The sequence below is a fragment of the Cetorhinus maximus genome, chromosome 8 (assembly GCF_964194155.1).
Source record: "Cetorhinus maximus chromosome 8, sCetMax3.hap1.1, whole genome shotgun sequence".
NCBI lineage: Eukaryota > Metazoa > Chordata > Chondrichthyes > Lamniformes > Cetorhinidae > Cetorhinus > Cetorhinus maximus.
In genome coordinates this window covers 57864695-57888404 of record NC_135886.1, presented here as the reverse complement: position 1 = coordinate 57888404, position 23710 = coordinate 57864695, and the positions used below count along the sequence as shown (strand labels likewise).

The window sequence follows — 23710 nt, the reverse complement described above, 5'->3', positions numbered from 1 at the left end:
TCTCCCCCCTCCCTCCCCCTCCCCTCCCTCCCCTCCTTCTCCCCCCTCCCTCCCCTCCCCTCCCTCCCCTCCTTCTCCCCCCCTCCCTCCCCTCCCCTCCCTCCCCTCCTTCTCCCCCCCTCCCTCCCCTCCCCTCCCTCCCCTCCTTCTCCCCCCCTCCCTCCCCTCCCCTCCTTCTCCCCCCCTCCCTTCCCTCCCCTCCCTCCCTCCTTCTCCCCCCCTCCCTCCCCTCCCCTCCTTCTCCCCCCCTCCCTCCCCTCCCTCCCCTCCCCTCCCTCCCCTCCCCCCCTCCCTCCCCTCCCCTCCCTCCTCCCCTCCCCTCCCTCCCCTCCTTCTCCCCCCTCCCTCCCCTCCCTCCTCTCCCCTCCCCCTCCTCCTCCTCCATTCTCTCTGAAGGATACTTCCACTCTACCACGCTGGTGCAGAGTTTGCGGAGCGGGTTTTGGAGAGTCAGACACAGGAGGGACCGGGCTGGGCGAGGCGGCCCCACACACAGCGGCTTCTTCCCCTTTTTACTGTCCGCCCGCTTCTTCTGGGACAAATCACCGTCTGCCTCCGGCTTCGGCTCCATCGCAGCTCCGCTCCGCGGCCTCCGCTCTGCCCAGTGCGATGTGCTGACCTCGGCTCAGCAGCAGCAAGAAATACCAGAGGATAAAATTAGCGCAAAACCAACTCGACTGGGACTGATCCAAAGAACAGACAGACAGCTGCACCAGGACTGAGGAGAGAGAGCAAGAGCAGAGAGAGGGGAAGAGAGAAAGGGGGAAGAGAGAAAGAAAAAGATAAAGGAAAAGAGTGGGAGAGAGAAAGAAAGAGGTGATCCTAGTAGTGAAAGGATCATAGAGGAAGAAATATTCAGACAAATTAAGAAAATGAGTAAAATTTATAGAATAATAATCACGAGGAATTTCAATTACCCTCATATTATTGGACAGAAAAAGTAGGTAAAGCTTTAGGGGATAGGGAATGCAGTTCCTACAACAGTTCTTCCAAACTTTTTCCCACTGAGCCCGTTTTAATGGTGAAAATAGGTGCCACCCGGAGTAAGAGCAGGGGAGCGGGGTGGGTTGGGAGTAGTTGTTGGGCGTGGGAGGGGGGTGTTGGAGGGGGGAGGGGGCGGGGAGGGGGGAGTTGGAGGGGGGAGGGGGCGTGGAGGGGGGAGTTGGGGCGTGGAGGGGGGAGTTGGGGGGGAGGGGGAGTTGGGGGCGTGGAGGGGGGAGTTGGGGGCGGGGAGGGGGAGGGGGAGTTCGGGGCGTGGAGGGAGTGGGGCAGGAGGGGGTAGTTGGGGGAGGAGGGGGTAGGTGGGGTGTGGGATGAGGCGGGGTAGGTGGGGGGGAGGGGGTAGGTGGGGGTGTGGGATGAGGAGGGGGTAGGTGGGGGGGAAGGGGTAGGTGGGGGTGTGGGGGAGAGGAGGTAGTTGTTGGCGTGGGGTGAGAGGGGGTAGTTGTTGGGGACGTGGGGGGAGGAGGGGCTAGTTGGGGGTGAGGGGGTGGTTGGGAGTGTGGGAGGTGGGGGTTGTTGTTTGGGGGGCGGAATTGTGCGAGGGAGGAGGAGGGGGTAGTTAGAACCATAGAAAAGTTACAGCACAGAAGGAGGCCGTTCGGCCCATCTTGTCCATGCCAGCCCGAGGACACCCAGGTACCCTTTCTAATCCCACTTTCCTGCACCCGGCCCATAGCCCTGCAGCTTACAGCACTTAAGGTGCAGATCCAGGTACTTTTTTAAAGAGTTAAAGTTCCTGCCTCTACCACCAACTCGGGCAGCGAATTCCAGACACCCACTACCCTCTGCGTAAAAAAGTTCTTCCTCATGTCCCCCCTACACCTTCTGCCACTTATCTTGAATCTATGTCCCCTGATTGTCGAATTCTCCACCAAGGGAAACAATTTTAACCTGTCCAATCTATCTATTCCCCTCAGAATTTTGTACACCTCAATCAAGTCACCTCTCAGCCTTCTTTGTCCTAAGGAAAATAACCCCAACCTATCCAAACTCTCCTCGTAGCTACACTTTTCTAACCCTGGCAATATTCTTGTAAACCTCCTCTGCACTCTCTCCAGATCTATTACGTCCTTCCTGTAGTGTGACCAGAACTGCACACAATACTCCGGTTGTGGCCTCACCAGTGTTTTATACAATTCCAACATTATATCCTTACTTTTATATTCTATACCTCTGCCAAAGAAGGAGAGCATTCCTTATTGCCTTCTTCACAACCTTGTCTACTTGAACTACTGCCTTCAGGGACCCTGTGTACTTATATTCCAAGATCTCTCACTTCATCTACCCCTCTTAGTATATTCCCATTTATTGTATAATCCCTGTAACTGTCTGACCTCCCTCAATGTATGACCTCACACTTCTCGATGTTAAAATCCATCTGCCACTTTACCGCCCACTCCACCTACATCTATATCGTTTTGGAGATTATGGCTATCCTCTACACTATCCACTACTCGGCCAGAGTTGTTGGGGATGTGGGGGGGAGGGGGTAGTTGTTGGGCGTGTGGGGGGGCGGAATTGTTGTGCGGGGATAAACAGTTTTGTCCACGATCGTTTCATGTGCGCATCTGTCCTGGAGCCTCAGGACTGTCCGTCATTCGCCACAGCAAACATTTAAAACACCTCCTCCATGACGAGCACGTCTAACGAAGTTCCCGATTAGCCAATTGAAGCGCTGAACTGCAGAGCCAATCAGGGCACTGAATGAATGACAAATCAGGGCAGTGAAATGCTGTCCATCAACAAACCATTTGGGAAAAAGTATTCACGTCCCGGCCAGAGTCTCTTGCTCAATTGCCACCTAAGAGCTTCGATCCCAAATGATTGGCGCTGGGATCATGACCCGTGGTTTTTACCCATGGGTCCTATGATGTGTATCGAACTCCTTTCTAACCCAATATAAAAAACCCAACGAGGAAAGATTCTCTATTAGACCTAGTAATGGGGAATGAACCAGAAGTAATAAGAGAAGTAAAAGGGGAAAATCTAGGCAATAGTGGAAATAATATTAAAAACTTCAAGATGATACAGAAAGACATAAGTATGACAAAAAAACAGGTTAATACATTGGGCAAAAGTTGACTTTGAGGGGTTGAGAATAGAACTTGGTGAAATGAAATGGGCAACTATATTGACAAACAATGATGTAAAACAACAGAGAGCAGGAAACATACATTCCGCTAAAAGGAAAGAACAAACTAAAAACTAGTGAATGAATAAAGCCGTGTGGCAACAGTTGAGGGTTAGGCCAGAGGAATATATTAAGAACAGAGACAATGGGGAGTGCAAGAAATGAAAGACAATGAAGAAATTAGGAGATAAGTAAAAAAAATAATAATTAAGACAAAAAGGAACTATGAAATTAAATTATCGAGGAAGAGAAACACTCACGTCATATGCCTGTGAACTTATGAAGAAAATAGAAATTTGACATTTTAAAAGCAGCGTGGAATGTGGACAATTTACCTTGACAAGATGGAATTGAGGTGAGGGGGTGAGGTCAGATGACCTTTTTCGTTTTCTGTACATTTTGATGGGAGGCGGTTGCATAGTGGTATTTTCACTGGACTAGTAATCCAGAGACTCAGGGTAATGCTCTGGGGACCTGTGTTCGAATCCCACCATGGCAGATGGTGAAAAATTAATTCAATAAAAATCTGGAATTAAAAGTCTAATGATAACCACAAAACTTTTGTCAATTGTCTTAAACGCTTAAATGGTTCACTAATGTCCTTTAGGGAAGGAAATCGGCCGTCCCTACCTGGTCTGGCCTACATGTGACTCCAGATCCACAACAATGTGGTTGACTCTTAAATGGCCTAGCAAGCCACTCAAACCGCTAAAAAGTCTCAAAGGAATGAGGCACCAGAAACGACAGCGACAAACTCAACCCTGTCGACTCTGCAAAGTCGCCTTTATTAACATATGGGGGCTTGTGTCAAAATTGGGAGAGCTGTCTCACTGACTAGTCAAGCAACAGCCTGACATAGTCGTACTCATGGAACCATACCTTACAGATCATGTTCCAGACACCATCATCATCCTGGGTATGTCCTGTCCCATCGGCAGGACAGACCCAGCAGAAGTGGCAGCACAGTGGTATGCAGTCAGGAGGGAGTTGCCCTTGGAGTCCTCAACATCGACTCTGGTTCCCATGAAGTCTCATAGCATTAGGTCAAACATGGGCAAGGAAACCTCCTGATGATTACCACGTACCGCCCACCCCTCAGCGGATGAATCAATGCTCCTCCATGTTCAGCACCACTTGGAGGAAGCACTGAGAGTGGCAAGGGCGCAGAGTGTACTCTGGGTGGGGGACTTCAAAGTCCATCACCCAGAGTGGCTCAGTAGCACCACTACTGACCGAGCTGGCCCTGTCCTAAAGGACATAGCTGCTAGAGGGAAAAACACACTTGACCTCATCCTCACCAACCTGCCCGCCACAAGTGCATCTGTCTATGACAGTATTAGTAGGAGTGACCACCGCACAGTCCTTGTGGAGACAAGTCCCGCCTTCATATTGAGGATTCCCGCCATCATGTTGTGTGGCACCACCACCATGCTAAATGGGAGCGATTTCGAACAGATCTAGCAACTCAAGACTGGGCAACATGAGGCACTGTGGGCCATCAACAGCAGCAGAATTGTACTTAACTACAATCTGTAACCTCATGGCCCAGTATATCCCCCATTCTACCATTACCACCAAGCCAGGGGACCAACCCTGGTTCAATGAAGAGTGCAGGAGGGCATGCCAGGAGCAGCACCAGGGATACCTGAAAATGAGGTGTCAACTCGGTGAAGCTACAGCACAGGACTACTGGCGTGCCAAACAGCATAAGCAGCAAGTGATAGACAGAGCTAAACGATCGCACAATCAGCGGATCAGATCTAAACTCTGCAGTCCTGCCACATCCAGTCATGAATAGTGGTGGACAATTAAACAGCTCACTGGAGGAGGAGGCTCCATAAATATCCCCATCCTCAATGATGTTGAAGCCCAGCACACCCATGCAAAAGATAAGGCTGAAGCATTCACAACAATCTTCAGCCAGAATTGCCAAGTGGACGATTCATCTCATCCTCCTCCAGAGGTCCCCAGCATCACAGATTCACTCCACGTGACATCAAGAAATGGCTGAAGGCACTGGATACTGCAAAGGCTAAGGGCCCTGATAATATTCCAGCAATAGTATGGAAGACTTGTGCACCAGAACTTGATGCGCCCCTAGCCAAGCTGTTCCAGTACAGCTACAACACTGGCATCTACCCAGCTATGTGGAAAATTGCCCAGGTATGTCCTGTACACAAAAAGCAGGACAAATCCAACCCAGGCCAATTACCGCCCCATCAGTCTACTCTCGATCATCAGTAAAGTAATAGAAGGAGTCATCAACAATGCTATCAAGCAGCACTTGCTTATCAATAACCTCCTCACTGATTTTCAGTTTGGGTTCTGCCAGGGCCACTCAGCTTCTGACCTCATTGCAGCTGTGGTTCAAAAAGGACAAAAGAGCTGAACTCCAGAGGTGAGGTGAGTGTGACTGCCTTTGACATCAAGGCTGCATTTGACCGAGTGTGGCATCAAGGAGCCCTATCAAAACTGGAGTCAGTGGGAATCGGGGAAAATCTCTCTGCTGGATGGAGTCATACTTAGCACAAATGAAGATGGTTCTGGTTGTTGGAGGTCAGTCGTCTCAGCTCCAGGACACCATTGCAGGAGTTCCTCAGGGTAGTGCCCTAGGCCCAACCATCTTCAGCTGCTTCATCAATGATCTTTCTTTCATCACAAGGTCAGAAGTGGGGATGTTCGTTGATGATTGCACAATGTTCAGCACCATTCTTGACTCCTCAGATACTAAAGGGGTCCATGTCTAAATGCAGCAAGATCTGGACAACATCCAGGCTTCCCATTGACAAGTGGCAAATAACATTCATGCCAAATAAGTGTCAGGCAATGACCATCTCCAACAAGAGAGAATCTAATCATCGCCCCTTGACATTCAATGGCATTACCATCGCTGAATCCCCCACCATCAACTTCCTGGGGGTTACCATCGACCAGAAACACAACTAGCCATATAAATACTGTGGCTACAAGAGCAGGTCAGAGGCTAGGAATCCTGTGGCGTGTAACTCACCTCCTGACTCCCCAAAGCCTGTCCATAATCTACAAGGCACAAGTCAGAATAGTGATGGAATACTCCGCACTTGCCTGGATGAGTGCAGCTCCAACAACACTCAAGAAGCTTGACACTACCCAGGGCAAAGCAGCCCGCTTCATTGGCAACACATCCACAAACATTCACTCCGTCCACACCGATGCACAGTGGCAGGAGTGTGTACCATCTACAAGGTGCACTGCAGGAACTCACCAAGGCTCCCCAGAGTGCAATTTCTAAACCCACGACCACTACTATCTAGAAGGACAGAGGCAGCATATAGGTGGGAACACCGCCACCTGGAAGTTCGCCTCCAAGTCACCCACCATCCTGACTTGGAAATATATTGCCGTTCCTTCACTGTCACTGGGTCAAAATTCTGGAACTCCCTCCCTAACAGCACTGTGGGTGTACCTACACCACATAGACTGCAGCAGTTTATGAAGGCAGCTCACCACCACCTTCTCAAGGGCAATTAGAGATGGGCAATAAATGGTGGCCTAGCCAGCAAAGCCCATATCCCTTGAACGAAAAATAAAAAAAATCTCATGTCTTGGCATGTTTCTGGGAAGTCATTAAAATGTAAATGACCTTTTCAGGATATTCCATTGAAGAGACATTAGATTACAGCAGATTACTTGTGGAGTTAACAGTTACTATTTTCTACATTTTTACATAAACAGAGATGCAATAGTTGCCCAGACTTAGCGTCTGCAAATTGAAATGCCACAAAGAAAGGTGTGAATCGGAATCGCAGATCACAGAACTGTTACAGTGCACAAGGCGGCCATTTTCCCATCGTGTCTGCGCCAGCTCTCTCGATGAGCAATTCACTTTGTGCCATTCTCCTGCCTTCTCCCCATAACCGTGCACATTATTCCTTTTCAGGTAACAGTCTAATTCCCTTTCAAATGCTTTGATTGAGCTTGCCTCCACCACATTCTCAGGCCTTAACCACTCGCTGCATGAAAAAGTTTTGTTCTCGTATCACTTTTGCTTCGTTTGCCAATTACTTTAAATCTGTGCCCTTTCATTCTTCATCCTTTCACAATTGGGAACAGTTTCTCCCTATCTTCTCTGTCCAGACCGCTCATGATTTTGAATATCTCTATCAAATCTCCTCTCATCCTTCTTTTCTCCAAATAAAACAGTCCTAACTTCTCCAATCTATTGTCATGACTGAAGTTCCTCATTCCATCTTTTCTGCACTCTCTCTAATGCCTTTATATCCTTCCTAAAGTGTGGCACCCAGAGCTGGACGCAATACTCCAGCTGAGGCTGACTTGTACAAGTTCAACATAACATCCCTGTTCTTGCACTCTATGCTTCTGTTAATAAAACCTCCGATACTGTATGCTTTATTAACTGCATTCTCAACCTGTGCTGCCACCTTCAATGACTTATGCACACTTACACCCAGGTCCCTTTGCTCCTGCGCCCCTTTAGAGTTGTACCCTTTCTTTTATATTGTCTCTCCACGTTCTTCCTACCAAAATGAATCACTTCACATTTCTCCACATTGAACTTCATCTGCCCAGTCTACCCATTCTACCAACTTATGTATGTCCTTTTGAAGTTCTACACTCTCCTCAGAGTTTACGATGTTTCCAAGTTTTGTATCATCCGCAAATTTTGAAATTATGCCCTGTACACCAAAATCTAGATCATTAATATATATCAGGGAAAGCAAGGGAACACCACCACAAACTTTCCTCCAGCCTGAAAAACACCTATCAACCATACTGTGTTTCCTGTCACTCAGCCAATTTCATATCCATATTGCTATTGTCCCTTTTATTCCATAATCTGTAACTTTTCTCACAAGTCTGTTGTGTGGCACTGTATCAAATACCTTTTGCAAGTCCATGTACACTACATCAACAGCATTGCCCTTAACAACCCTCTCTGTTACCTCTTCAAAAAGCTCCAGCAAGTTCGCTAAACACGATTTTCCCTTAACAAATCCATGCTGGCTTTCCTTAATTAATCCATATTTGTCCATGTAAGTATTAATTTTGTCCCAAATTATTGTTTCTAGATGTTTCCCCAACACTGAAGTTAAACTCACTGGCATGTAGTTGCTGGGCTTATGAGATTATTACACCCTTATTTGAACAAGGTTGTAATGTTTGCAATTCTCCAGTCCTCTGGCACCACCCTTGAATCTAAGGAAAACTGAAAAATTATGGCCAGTGCTTCCATTATTTCCACACTCACTTCCCTCAGTATCTTCAGATGCATCTCATCCGGTCCCGGTGCCTTATCAACTTTAAGCACAGATAACCTATCCAATACCACCTGCTTATCAATTTTGAACCCTTCCAGTGTCTGAATTACCTCCTCATTCATGAAATCCTGGGTAGCATCTTTTTCCTTGGCAAACCTCAACTATGCACCCCTGCCTCCATATACTTTTTGATCTCTAATCAGCCCCAATCCTCCTTTTACCAGCCTTTTACTATTTATATGCCTGTAGAAATCCACTCTACTCCACTCAGTACAAATGACTGACATTCACACCCCGTTGTTTGTTCAATGGGAGCATTGATACTTTGGTCGCATGATAGAAACTGGCTCATTTAAGGAATTAATTCACAAGGACAGCCCAGAGCAGGGAGTCTAGGATACAAAGGTTCAGAGGGAAGCCATCTCACCCAGTAAAAGGAAGAACTCTGCCTAGAAAATCCACCACAGGCAGAGAAGTGGGGTTAATTTGTTTTACCTGCGGAACTATACCTTCATTACAGGGCCTCGACCACAACTTCAACTGGAAAAGCCAGAAACCTGCTGTTGCTCGGAGTAAGCCACTGTGAGTTAATTGCTAGAAACTTCCAACCTCCATTCTCTTCAATGAACAAAGGGAGAATTCTCAGGCCTGCAATGGTTCCAAATACTATCTTAGGGATTGATAATAGAAGTGATCTTTTTGACTCTTTACAAAATCTAAGTACATGCTGTAGCATTTTCTTGCGTTTGTCTTGCATGAATGAGTGTGTAGTTGTTGTTGTGTTTTTATTTCAGGTGTTGAGAAAAATAAATGTTTATTCCTTCTAAACCTATGAGAAAGCCCACCTTGTTCCTGTTCTTGAGAGCACCAGCACTCAAGTGGTTAAAACATTTCTTCTTTAAAACACATCTTATTGCAGTTAGTCAAGAAGTGGGAAAAGGGGGGAAATTATCCCACATCTCACCCCTGCCTGTAACAAGTTGGGCTCAAAGCCAGGATTGAAAATATTGGACAATGAAGAAATTGGAAGCGGAAGTGAAATTGATCACGAAAGTGTAAAGAAAAAACAACAGATTTTCTTGTAGTTTTAGTGTGTTAAGTGCTTAAAATGGCCACATTCGATGCCAAAAACTTTGTAGCACAGGACGAGCTAACTTGGACTGCATTAACAGCATTAACTATTGAGGAACTAAGAGCCATAGTCAAGTAGATAGATGGAAATATAAGACCAAAAGCACAGAAGTCTGAATGCATCCAAGTTCTAGCTAATCACTTTGATATAGAATCAGAAACAAAGGAAACAAACCTAGAACCAGAAACTGACAGAATAGTGTTAGGTTGAATGCAAACAGATAAGGAAATTGCCATGTGAATAATGGATTTAGAGTTCCAAATGTATATGCTGAGGGAAAATAGGAGCAAGAGAAGAAAGGAAAAGAGAAATGCAAGAGAGAGAGGTCAAGCTATTTGAGTTGGAAAGGGATGAAATTGGATAATGCAGGTGCCATTAGAAATTCAGATACTGAGTTGCATTCAGAGCAAAACCTTGACTTTTTGAAACCCTTATGGCTAATGCCTAAATTTAATGAAGAGGAAGTTGAATCTTACTTTATATCATTTCAGAAAATTGCTAAGAGGTTAAAATGGCCAAAAGAGTCCTGGGTCTTCCTTTTGCAGTGCAAATTAATTGGAAGAGCTCGCAAAGCTTTCTCCATGTTGTCAGAGGAAAAATCTGTGGATTATGAACAGACAAAATCTGCCATTTTAAATGCATACAAGTTAGAACCTGAAGTGTACCATCAGAAATTCAGGAATTCCTGAAAAAGGCTTTCCAAGACCTACATTGATCTTGAGAGAGAAACATGTGGTTTTTGACCGTTGGGTAAGATCTCTAAAAGCATGTGGGGGGTAATTCTACTGGAACTATTTAATAACAATATCCCAATTAACATTAGGTCCGATATTGAGAAACAAAGAGTTAAAAGGGTGCAGGATGCTATTATAATGGCAGATGATTATCAGCTTACATTCAAACTCTTCAACCAAGGAAAATCCTTTCCTAATAATCTCCAGAGGTTCAGGGAGGACAGAAAGTGGGAGAATGATAGGACATGGGGAATAGTGAAAGGGCAGAAGGTGGAGGAGAAATAGGCTTCAAAGAGAAGGAGAATGGGGTAGAAAGCACAGACCAAATCCCAACTTTCAAGAAGAGAATTCATGAGAGGAAAAGGGAAGGATGTACTCAAGCTGCTTCAACTGTGGCAAGTCTGGACATGTAAAGACAGACTGTTGGCATTGCAGGGTAAACCAACAGGGGACTCTGCAGTTAAAACAGTGTCCATGGCCATGAAAGTTGTAGCTTTATGTTCCAATGTAACAGGAACAGACCAGATAGCTTTAAAAACCTTTTGTTTCAATGGAAATGACCTCTAGCTTTTCTCAGGAACTAGAAAAAGAGATAAGCATTCTCAGAGATACTGGGTGCCCAGAATGAAAAAAACAGTAAAAACTGGGAAGTAAGGATACTGGCCCGAATTGGTTTTGTATACCTTAAAATGGAACACCAGTAAAAACTGGAAAGTAAGAGTACTGGTCCGAACTGTTTTTTCCTACTGCATGTACACAGACTTGTGGCAGGAGATGGAGGTTTTCTGACCAAAAGCAGAGCAGATGCCAGAGTGCTGATGAAGGAACAGGGGAATGGATGGAGGTTCCCTTATTCAAGATATACCTGTAAAGGAAGTTAGTTACAGGACTACTAACAGTTTGGGTGATTCCAAGCTTGCCCTTACAAGGTGTAGATCTATTCCTGACCAAGCAGGATGTAGGGCCAAGCAGAGGCTAGCAGAGGTCCAGAACAGTCTGCAGAGACCGTGGACACCAGGAAGGCTAAAAAGAAATTCCACAGAGACTCAAGAGAACTGAGGAAATTTCTGCAAGGGTCCAACAGATGGAGAATGCAAACCACGAGAGAGCCAATAACAGGAAAATTACTGAAGTGAAAGCAGTAGTCAGTGAGAGAAATGCACCAGAGGTGTGCTTAGCAGACACTTTCTTTAAAAAATTAAATAGGAATGAGCAAAGTTCCCAAGCTAGCAGGCAGCAAGCGAGGAGCATACCTCACATAGTTGAAGTGCCCCAGATGAGTTCAGTGGAATCTGAACGGGCACCTGGAGGTAATAAAGTCCCAGAGAATGTGGGACAGATTGGGGAAAACCCACTCTAGAAATAAAGGAACAAAGGAAGGTAGTATGGGAAGAATTAAAAGACTGTTGTGAAAACAACAGGAGGACTGAAAATGAAGTCAGTGTAGATTTACCCATTGGCAAGTCAAGCAACCAGATTTTGCCAGTTCCAGATCCCAGGCCATCTGAACCTAGCAACCTAAGTTTAAAACTCAACAAGAACAAAGTGCAGCGGGAAAGAGAGAGCCTAGGCTCATTGGAAATGGCCTGACCAGACATACTTGGAATTTGAACGGCTTAACCAGCTTGCTTTTGACCGGCGGGTATGGTCGCTTAAAATTGAGGCCACCTACAAAAACCTTTGTGAAATAATTCTCCTCAAGGAGATCAAAAACTCCATACCCTTCCTGATAAGAACTCTCATAGAGGAACAGAGCGTAACAGGGGCCAGATAGGCAGCAACCCGAGCCAATGATTATGAGCTTGTCCACAAACCCTCATCCCAAAGGAATCCCTTCCACAGTCACCCCCAACCATCTGAGAAGGATAGAAGGTGCGACAGTGGTAGGAAACTGAATACCCATGGGAGAGAAGGGACAGCTGGAAATACAGGAGGCCCTCCTTAGGCCAGAAAGGATGGTGCTGAGAGGCGGACTGATTGTCAGGAAGCCTGTATGTTTCAGCTGCCATAAGGCAGGATACATCTGTGCTGATTGCTGGAGGCTACGGGGAAAACCTGTGGGATTTGTTGGGGCACACAAACCCCTGCACAGAAAATGCGAGTCAGACAGAGAGTATAGCAGACCAGGCTATTGCTCTGACTATAGCAGCAAATCCCTGTAGACACACTACTGTGAGTGCAGGTGAGTTCAAAAAAATCCCTGATAGTTACAAGAATTTTGTGGTCACATTTCCCCAGAGTGAGGCGAGTATGTCTATAGTGATACTGAGGGCTACAGGGGCCAGCCAAACTGTACTGCTGGGAAAAGTCATAGAGTAATAAAGGTCTACAGCACAGAAAAAGGCCCTTTGACCCATCGAGTCTGCGCCGGTCAAACAAGTACCTAACTATTCTAATCCCATTTTCCAGCACTAGGCCCATAGCTTTGTATGCCATGGCATCGCAAGTGCACATCCAACTACTTCTTAAATGTTATGATGGTTTCTTCCTCTACCACCCTTTCAGGCAGTGAGTTCCAGATTCCCACCACCCTCTGGGTGAAAAATTCTTCCTCACGTCCCCTCTAAACCTCCTGCCCCTTACCTTAAATCTATGCCCCCTGGTTATTAATCCTCCAACAAGGGGAAAAGTTCCTTCCTGTCTACCCTATCTATGCCCCTCATAATTTTATACACCTCAATCATGTCCCCCCTCAATCTCCTCTGCTCCAGGGAAAATAACCCCAGTCTATCCAATCTCTCCTCATAACTAAAGCTCTCCAGCCCAGGCAGCATCCGGGTAAATCTCCTCTGCACTCGCTCTAGTGCAATCACATCCTTCCTATAAAGTGGATTCTAGAACTGCACGCAATACTCTAGTTGTGGCCGAACCAGCGTTTTATACAGTTCCAGCATAACCTCCCTGCTCTTATATTCTATGCCTCAGCTAATAAAGGCAAGTATCCCATATGCCTTCTTAACCACCTTATCTACCTGTCCCGCTACCTTAGGGTGGACATGCACACCGAGGTCCCTCTGATCCTCAGTACTTCCCAGGGTCCTACCATTCATCGTGTATTCCCGTGCCTTGTTTGTCCTGCCCAAGTGCATCACCTCACACTTATCTGGATTAAATTCCATTTGCCACTGATCAGTCCATCTGATCAGCCTGTCTATATCTTCCTGTAATCTAAGGCTAACCTCCTCACTAATTACTACCCCACCAATTTTCATGTCATCCGCAAACTTACTGATCAATCCTCCTATATTAAAGTCTAAATCGTTTACATATGCCACAAACAGCAAAGGACCCAGTACCGTGTGGAACCCCACTAGACAAAGGCATCCAGTCACAAAAACACCCCTTGACCATCATCCTCTGCTTCCTGCCACTCAGCCAATTCTGGATCCAATTTGCCAAATTGCCTAGGAACCCCTGGGGCTCTTACCTTCGTTATCAGTCTCCCATGCGGGACCTTATCAAAAGCCTTGCTGAGGTCCAAGTAGACTACTCAAATGCATTGCCCTCATCTATACATCTGGTTACCTCTTCGAAAAATTCAATCAAATTGGTCAGACATGACCTCCCCTGAACAAAATCATGCTGACTGTCCTTGATTAATCCATGCCTCTCCAAGTGTAGATTAATTCTGTCCCTCAGAATTGCTTCCAATAGTTTCCCCACCACTGAGATTAGACTGACTGGCCTGTAGTTCCCTGGTTTATCCCTTCCTCCCTTCTTGAATAACATTGGCTGTCCCCTAGTCCTCTGACACCTCTCCTGTGGCCAGGGAGGTATTGAAAATTATTGCCAGCGCCCCTGCTATCTCCTCCCTTGCCTCACTCAACAGCCTGGGATACATTTCGTCTGGGCCTGGATATTTATTTACTTTTAAGCCTGCCAGACCACTTAGAACCTCCTCCCTTTCTATGCTAATTTCTTTAATGATATCACAGTCCTTCTGCCTGATTTCCATGCCCACGTCGTCCCTCTCACTTGTGAACACTGACACAAAATATTCATTTAGAACCTTACTTACGTCTTCCGGCTCCACACACAAATGACCACTATGGTCCTTAATGGGCCCTACTCTTTCCCTAGTTATCCTCTTACTCTTAGTGTACTTGTAAAATAACTTTGCATTTTCCTTTATTTTACCTGCCTATGTTTACCTTCCAATGAAAGGCATGACCTTTCCACCAGAGAGTAAAGTAAGTACCAAGGTGTTGGTAAAGGGTATTGAAGGAGTGTACATGACCATCCCCTTATACCGGGTGCACCTGGAGTGCAACCATGTGTCTCATTATGAGACGAAACCTGCTCAAGATCTAGCATGGAAACCAACATTCTGGGAGGAAGGCCATGCTTGGGTATCTGCAGTGGTGTTCGTGGTGGCTGGGAATGGGCAGGGATGTGGCAAAACATTGTCAGTGATGTGTTACCTGCACCCAGTTTAACACTGGTAAAGCTGTAAAAATCAAAATAGCCTATCAGCCCAGACCCAAGGGGCCTTGGGAACACATCCAGATAGACTTTACCAGGCCATTGCCTCCCCAGCCAGTGCATGATGTACTGCTGAGTCATAATAGACCAGTTCACCTGATGGATCGAAGCATTTGCGACAAGAGGTTGTTCCGCTAATACTGTAGCAAGAATTTTTGCTGAAGAAAATATACCCCAATGGGGAATACCCCTTCAGATAGACTTAGATCAGGGAACACATTTTGCAGTTAAAATAAGTAAACAGGCATGAACCCTGTTGGGAGTTAAGCAGAAGTTCCATATACCATACCACCCACAGAGCTCGGGGATGGTGGAAAGAATGAGAAGAACTCTCAAAGCCCTCCAAGGCCATTGTCAAAACCAGCAAGGGCTGGGCCAATCTGCTGTCCAGTATCCTGATGAGACTGCGGGTAACTCCTAATTGAGTGACCAGACTAACCCCATTCGAACTAATGACCAGACAAGTCATGAGTGAGGACATAAAGCCAGCTTGGGAAAGGATTAAATGATTCATCAAAGGCTTGTGTAAGCAATTGCATGACTTGAGTCAGGATGTTAGGGACCAACAGATTATCAGGGATATGGAAATGGATGAGGCAGTAGAAAAGGAAAGATTGCCAGAAGTAGGGGATCAGGTGATGGTCAGGGCCCTGCCTGCAAAACCAGGCTTAGCACCCCTCTGGCAAGGTCCTGACAACCAGTGATATGTGCACATGCATGTACATGAAAGGGAAAATCTGGTGGAAACACTGGACAGAGATTTAAAACAATGGAAGCGCAAAGAATAATTAAGACTAACGAGTGACAACCGGCGTCCATTATGGTCTCTCTTACAGGGACATGAATACCGTGATATTGCTAATATGTTTGATGACCACAAAAAGCCTCATTGTAGAAGGAACCAAGACAGTTGACCGAGGGACCCAGACAGGCCTGTTCTACAAGAGCTCAAGCAATGCCAACTGTGATCAGGAGCCCTTAAAAATCACTGATAACAAACAAGTGTGCCTAAGATGTATCCCAGGGCACTTGGGATTGGAACAATGGCACCATGAGAAGTACCCTCGGAATCTCCTGAGCAAAGGGGACAAGGAAAAAGAGACAAGCCTGACCCTCCCCGATGAAGCATCAAGTGTCGTGATAAATGTTTTGATATTGTATACATACCAAATGTAATAACTGACCTCAGATTCCCTGAGCCTCAACTTAACAGGCTAGGAAGTGTGTCGCCGGAACGGTTTGAGGGAGTTTTGGAGGGATTAAGGCAGGTGGAGGGTGCGCCTGTGGAATCTTCCCACAACCATGCCCTCACCATTAACCAGGTGTCAGCATTCCTACATCAGACCTTCACACGTGCAGGCAGGGACTGTGTGTGCATGGCCTGGCACATGGTTGGTGGGAGAAGTCCGGCACAATTTGGCCCAACTCCACAGTGGAGATGTGCCAGACTGGATCACGGGTGACACATTACAAACCTGGGTGCCCAAAGGTGGAAATTATGCACCCTGAAAAGACTGATATGAGCGTACCGAAGAGCTAAATGCTGTGTCACCACACACTTGTGATTAACAGGTATGGTCCGGGCCATACTTCGACAAGATAGAAAATATCAAGATCATAAGAGATGGCAATTGGCTAAAGTACTACCCTGTCCAAATATGCAACCCAGAGGAGAGCCCTCTTTACATGAATCTCGCTTGTTGGGTGTAGAGACAAAGGGAATAATGTCGTCTGCCCACTAGGGAAGGGAACGAGAACTTCCAATGTTTTAACACCACCCTGAACTGTACCCTTGAAATTTCTAGCACCCTCCATGAACCAATGCAGATGGTATACCATGGAGAACGGGAATACTACATGACCACCAACAAGCCCCAGTACCAGTATGGTAACATCCACTGCCCACTGATCAACTCAAGTTTCTGCTTCCGCCCCCGGGCCCCAACAACAGTTGAACATTCGGCAATAACCCACATCTGGCCCCCTCATAAGGAGCATGTGAATATAACGGATGATTTAAAGGAGGACTTACTGAGATACTGGCTTCCTGAGGGAAAGCAAAACCCAAAGTTGCTGGAACATCTACTGGAGTTGAATACAGGCCTAGTCAATCCAATCTCTCCTCATACGACAATCCTGCCATTCCAGGAATCAGTTTGGTGAACCCTCTCTGCACCTCTCTATGGCAAGTACATCCTTTCTTAGGTAATGAGACCAAAACTGCACACAATACTCCAGGTGTGGTCTCACCAAGGCCCTGTACAGCTGCAGTAAGACATCCTTGCTCCTGTACTCAAGTCCTCTCGCAATGAAGGCCAGCATACCATTAGCCTTCGTAACTGCTTGCTGCACCTGCATGCTTGCTTTCAGTGATTGGTGTATACGGACCCCCAGGTCCGTTCGTACATCAAAATTTCCCAATTTATCACCATTTAAATAATACTCTGCCATTCTGTTTTTCTACCAAAGTGGATAACTTCACACTTATCCATGTAATACTGCATCTGTCATGTACTTGCCCACTCATTCAACATGTCTAAATCACATTGAAGCCTCTTAACATCCTCCTCACCACTCACATTCCCACCAAGTTTCTTGTCATCAGCAGACTTGGAAATATTACATTTGGATCCCTCATCCAAATCATTGATATATTTTGTGAATAGATGAGGCCCAGGCACTGATCCCTGCGGTACCCCACTAGTCAACACCTGCCATTCCAAAAAAGACCCGTTTATTCCGACTCTCTGTTCCTGTCTGCTAACCAATTCTCAATCCATGCCAATATATTACCCCTAATCCCATGTGCTTTAATTTTACACACTAACCTCTTATGTGGGACTTTATCAAAAGCTTTCTGAAAGTCTAAATACAGCAGATCCACTGGTTCTCCGTTATCTACTCTGCTAGCTACATCCTCAAAAAATTCCATTAGGTTTGTCAAACATGATTTCCCTTTCATAAATCCATGTTGATTTTATCTAATCCCACTGATCTTTTCTAAGTGACCTGTTATCATATCCTTTATAATAAACTCTAGCATTTTCCCTACTACTGATATTAGGCTAACCGTTCTGTAACTCCCTGTTTTCTCCCTCCCTCCTTTTTGAAATAGTGGGGTTATATTTATCACCCTCCAATCTGCAGGGAGTGTTCCAGAATCTACAGAATTTTGGAAGATGACAACCAATGCATTTACTAATTTTATGGCCACCTTCCTTAGTACCCTGGGATGTAGATTATCAGGCCCTGGGGATTTCTAGGACTTCAGTCCTATTAATTTCTCCAGCACTATTGTTTTAGTAATAGTAATTTCCTTCAATTCCTCTTCTCACTAGATCGTTGGCTTCCTAGCATTTCTAAGGAGTTATTTGTGTCTTCCTCTGTGAAGACAGAACAAAAGTAGTTGTTTAATTGTTCTGCTATTTCCTTGTTCTTCATTATAAATTCTCCTGTTTCAGCTTGAAAGGGACCTACAATTGTCTTCACTAATCTTTTTCTTTTTACATACTTACAGAAGATTTTACAGTTCACCTTGATGTTCCATGCAAGTTTTTTTTTATTCATTCATGGGATGTGGGCATCACTGGCTGGGCCAGCATTTATTACCTATCCCTATTTGCCCTTGAGAAGGTGGTGGTGAGCTGCCTTCTTGAACTGCTGCAGTCCCTGTGGTGTAGGTACACCCACAGTGCTGTTAGGAAGGAAGTTCCAGGACTTTGACCCAGCAACAGTGAAGGAATGGCGATATATTTCCAAGTCAGGGTGCTGAGTGACTTGGAGGGGAACTTCCAGGTGGTGGTATTCCTATCTATCTGCTGCCTTTGTCCTTCTAGATGGTAGTGGTTGTACGTTTGGAAGGTGCTGTTGACGGAGCCTTGGTGAGTTTCTGCAATACATCTTGTAGATGGTACACACTGCTGCTACTGTGCGTCAGTGGTGGAGGGAGTGAATGTTTGTGGATGTGGTGCCAATCAAGTGGGCTGCTTCGTCCTGGGTGGTGTCAAGCTTCTTGAGTGTTGTGGGAGCTACACTCATCCAGGCAAGTGGGGAGTATTCCATCACATTCCTGACTTATGCCTTGTAGGTAGTGGGCAGGCTTTGGGGAATCAGGAAGTGAGTTACTCGTCGTACAATTCCTAACCTCTGACCTGCTCTTGTGGCCACAGTATTTATATGGCTAGTCCAGTTCAGTTTCTGGTCAATGGTAACCCCCAGAATGTTGATAATGGGGAATTCAGTGATGGTAATGCCACTGAACATCAAGAAGCGATGGTTGGATTCTCTCTTGTTGGAGATGATCATTGCCTGACACTTGTCTGGCGCAAATGTTACTTGTCACTTGTCAGCCCAAGCCTGGATGTTGTCCAGATCTTGCTGCATTTGGACATGGATTGCTTCAGTATCTGAGGAGTCGCGAATGGTGCTGAATATTGTGCAATCATCAGCGAACTCCCAACTTCTGACCTTATGGTGGAAGGCAGGTCATTGATGAGGCAACTGAAGATGGTTGGGCCGAGGACACTACCCTGAGGAGCTCCTACAGTGATATCCTGGAGCTGAGATGACTGACCTCCAACAGCCACAACCATCTTCATGACGCCAACCAGTGGAGAGTTTTCCCCCTGATTCCCATTGACTCCAGTTTTGCTAGGGCTCCTTGATGCCACACTCTTGTCAAATGATGCCTTGATGTCAAGGACAGTCACTCTCACCTCACCTCTGGAGTTCAGCTCTTTTGCCCATGTTTGAACAAAGGCTGTAATGTGGTCAGGAGCTGGGTGGCCCTGGCGGAACCCAAACTGGGCATCAGTGAGCAGGCTATTGCTACACAAGTGCCACTTGATAGCACTGTTGATGACCCCTTCCATTACTTTACTGATGATCGAGAGTAGACTGATGGAGCTGTAACTGGCTGCATTGGATTTGTCCTGCTTTTTGTGGACAGGACATACCTGGGCAATTTTCCACATAGCTGGGTCAATGCCAGTGTTGTAGCTGTACTGGAACAGCTTGTCTAGGGGCGCGGCAAGTTCTGGAGCACAAGTCTTCAGTGCTATTGCCGGAATATTATCAGGCCCCATAGCTTTTGCAGTATTCAGTGCCTTCAGCCGTTTCTTGATATCACATGGAGTTTACTCTCATACTCTATATTTTTCCCCTCTTACTCAATCTCTTGGTCCTCCTTTGCTAAATTCTAAACTGCTCACAATCCTCAGGCTTGCTACTTTTCCTAGCAACTTTATATGACTCCTCTTTGGATCTAATACTATCCTTAATTTCTTTTGTTAGCCACGGTTGGGCCACTTTTCCTATTGTGTTTATGCACCAGAAAATAATGTATAACTATTGCAATGCATACATTCTTTCCTTAAATATTAGCCATTGTCTATTCACCGTCATGCCTTTTAATGAAGTCCCCCAATCTACCTTAGCCAATTTGCCTCATATCTTTGTAGTTTCCTTTGTTCAGATTTAAGACCCTAGTTTCGGATCAGACTACTTCACTTTTCATCCTAATGAAGAGTTCTATCATGTTATGGTCACTGTTTCCTAAAGGAGCCCACACAACAAGGTTATTAATGAAACCCTTCTCATTGCACAATACCAAATCTAGGATAGCCTGTTCCCTAGTCCGTTCCTTGACATACTGGTCTAAAAAACCATCTCGTACACTCTCCAGGAATTCATCCACCACAGTATTATTGCTAATTCGGCTTGCCTAGTCAATATGCAAATTAAAGATACCCATGATTACTGCAGCACCCTTATTACATGCATCTCTAATTCCCTATTTAATGCCATCCCCTATCTCACCACTACTGTTTTGAGGCTTTTTGACAACTCCCACTAATGTTTTTTACCTCTTGGTGCTCCTTAGCTCCACTAGACTTATTCTACATCTAGATTTTCTGAGCAAATATCCTCTGTCACTATTGCACTGATTTCATCCTTAACTAACAACACCGTGTGGTGGCCTAGACACCTACAGGGAACCCATTTAGTGCTAAAAGGGTTAATGGGGAAATTGAATTATATGCCTAGGCCTGAGAGAAATATACTGCAACCTTGAGAACAATATCATCTTGTCTGACCACAGTTGTAGGATGAGACCTGAGACATTCCATTTTGTTCTTTCTCAGGCCGAATGTAATCAGGATCATGATAAGCATTTGCGTAAGCACAACATCTGTTGTGCTGGGAATGAAAATTTACTGAAATATGGATTGGTCAGTTAACTTATGCAAATAAGCAGATAGGTTTGTGCAAAATTTACTGATTGGCTGTAAAAATGCTTTTAACAGGTCTGCGTGTATTCTACTATGAGACGGTACAATAGCTCTCGTTGTGTTTTCTCCCTTGTGCACAAGTAATAAATGGGGTTTCTAAGTACTAAATGATGTCTTGGTATGATTAATCTCCGACAACCACCCCACCTCCTTTTCCTTTTTACCTGTCGTTCCTAAATAATGAGTATCCTTGGATATTCAGTTCCCAGCCTTGGTCACCCTGCAGCCATGTCTCTGTAATCGCAATCATGTCGAACCCGTTAAAATCTTTTTGGTCTGTTAATTTGTCTACCTTATTGCGAATGCTTCGTGCATTCAGTTACAATGCCTTTGAGAAGGAGCGTTGCTCCTAGGTGCCCATGTTCTGTTCCACCATGACTATACCTCCCAGTTTTTGGCACACTCCCCAGCTGCTCCATATAGATTAGGCAAGCCACATTAGTAATAATACTGTGGTGGATGAATATCCCAAGCACCTGACTTGATGGTGAAGGGGACAAAGGATCGGTCAGCCTAGTTCCCCAGAAAAATGGCCTCACTATTGCCACAATTTGCTTTTGCTCCCGAATTCAGTTCAAACTGGCCTCAGATGCTCATCAATCTGCAAACCAACAGCAGATCCAAATAGAAGATGGCAACATCATCCATGTACAGGAAGCCTTTGACCTGAGAGCTACCGTAGCCTGGGATTGACACCCCTCTTATGCCTGTATCCTTCCTGATGGATTTAATAGAAGGTTTGCTACAGCACATGAACAAGAGGACAACCCTGCCTGACTTCAGATTTGATCAGAACACTTTCCAAATCCCACCCATTGATTGAAACTGCACTACTGATGTTTGGATCCAATAGCAGATTCCTTCCCCAAACCCCATTTTGGAGAGCACATCCATCATGTAGGTGTACAATATTCTGTCAAAGGTTTTGTCCTGGTCAAGGCTGAATCATATCCCTGAGTAACATGAGGCTATCAGAAACCTTTCTGCCGAGTACAGCACAGGTCTGATCAGGGTGGATTACCAGCTCAGGAGCAGACTTGACCCCATTGATGATGAGCTTGGACAGAATTTTGTGGTCCACATTCAGCAGCGAAATGGGCCACCAATTTCCGATTTCTTCCTTCTCCCACTTGTGCTTCTAGATTTGGTTAATGATGCCTTTCCTCATGGATTCTGGCATGTTGTTGGTCAAAAGCATACTCTCGTATACTTCCAGCAGGTCTGGGCTAATCTAACCCCACAGAGTCAAATAAAATTCAGCCAGTAAACTGTCTCTTCCAGGAGTTTTACTCGTCTTGAAGGACACAACAGTCTTTGTCAGCTTATCCAGAGTAAGCAGTTTGTCCAGGCACTCTCATGTACTGTTGTCTAAGACCTCCTTATAGAGGACAGGCAGGACTGGGAGGCTGTGTTTTTCACATTGTACAGCCCAACATAAAAGGATTTGTTGATCCTCAGTATGTCAGGCTGCCTTGATATTATTGACCATCTTCTTCCTTCAGGCTGCTTATCACAGAGCTCTATATGTGTACATTTTGGAAGCTGAAACACAAGCACATCTCATCCTGCTCCACGGTGCACACTCTGGACCAGAAGTGGAGGCCTCTGCAGCAGAGAGATCCTTGCTGACTCTTCACCTCTTGGAGATCCTTCTGCACATTGACCCCACAGACTGCAGCAGGAGCAGATTCTGCATGCTTTTCTGGAGCTGGGACATTTCCCTCCATCTCTCTCACCTTCTGAAGACCTTTGAGTATAATGAACCTCTTGAAGTTCACACTGATCACTTCTCACCAGTGCATCAGGGACTCAAAGAAGGGTTTCAAGATTCTCGAATCTTTGTAGCCCCTTTTGAGTTCATCAATGTTTACTGGGATGAACAGTTTAACATTCAGCTTCTCTGTCCCCCTGCCAACCCTCTGGTCTTCCTGTAGATGACAGTCAGCCAGTAGGGGGTAGATCAAAGAATACTGGCTTGACATCAGTGGTTCTGACCATGAATTCTTCGGACACAAACAGGAAATCTATCCTGGAGCGGACGGACCCATCTGGCCTTGAACAGGTGCAGCTGCGCCGCACTCTATCTGCAGGGTTGCTGAAAATGCCATGCAGCTTGGCATGTTTTACCATTTCCATCAGGAGTTTGGATGTAGCGTCCAATATGCTGTTGGCAGCAGATCGTCCAGCAGCACTGATGATGCAGTTGATGATGTAGTTGATCAGCTAGAATGATCAGTCAGGACATCGCCAGCAGCAGTGGGAGCTTTGAAGATGGTGAAGCTGCCTCCCTGCAGCAGAATTCCCAGGCTGGAGGAAGGGGAACCATTTCCTCCTAACCAGATTGATAGCCTGTGGGTCCACCAGTATGACCATTGCCTGTAGGTGCTCAGCTGTAGTATTCTGCACTCCTATAGAAACAACAGGTCAGCTTACACCTTGGCAAGGTATCCCAAGGCTGAAAGGCATTGTGCAGTTGATTTAACACTACATATGTTAATGGAGGCAAACTTTACACCCAATAAGACTATGGCTGGAATTTTCCATCCCCGTTGGCATCAGGCATCATAGCAGCGTGAGCAGACAATATGGCAGGAAGGCCAAAAACAGGAAGTCCAAAAATCAGTTTCACACCGTCATGAAACCAGCTTGCGATTGCCCGCTCCACCCATCAATGGCAGGCC

The 23710-nt window shown here is 45.8% G+C and overlaps 1 protein-coding gene across 1 annotated transcript in view; it reads right to left on the bottom strand.

Moving 5' to 3' along the window:
• The window catches only part of LOC144683184 (voltage-dependent L-type calcium channel subunit alpha-1S-like), a 258879-nt gene that overhangs the window by 232972 nt on the left and 2197 nt on the right, over window positions 1-23710 (bottom strand). Inside the window, exon 2 of the mRNA XM_078546145.1 lies at window positions 413-624. Within this exon, the coding sequence (XP_078402271.1) occupies window positions 413-624 (212 nt within the window). The remainder of the gene's footprint in view (window positions 1-412; window positions 625-23710) is intronic.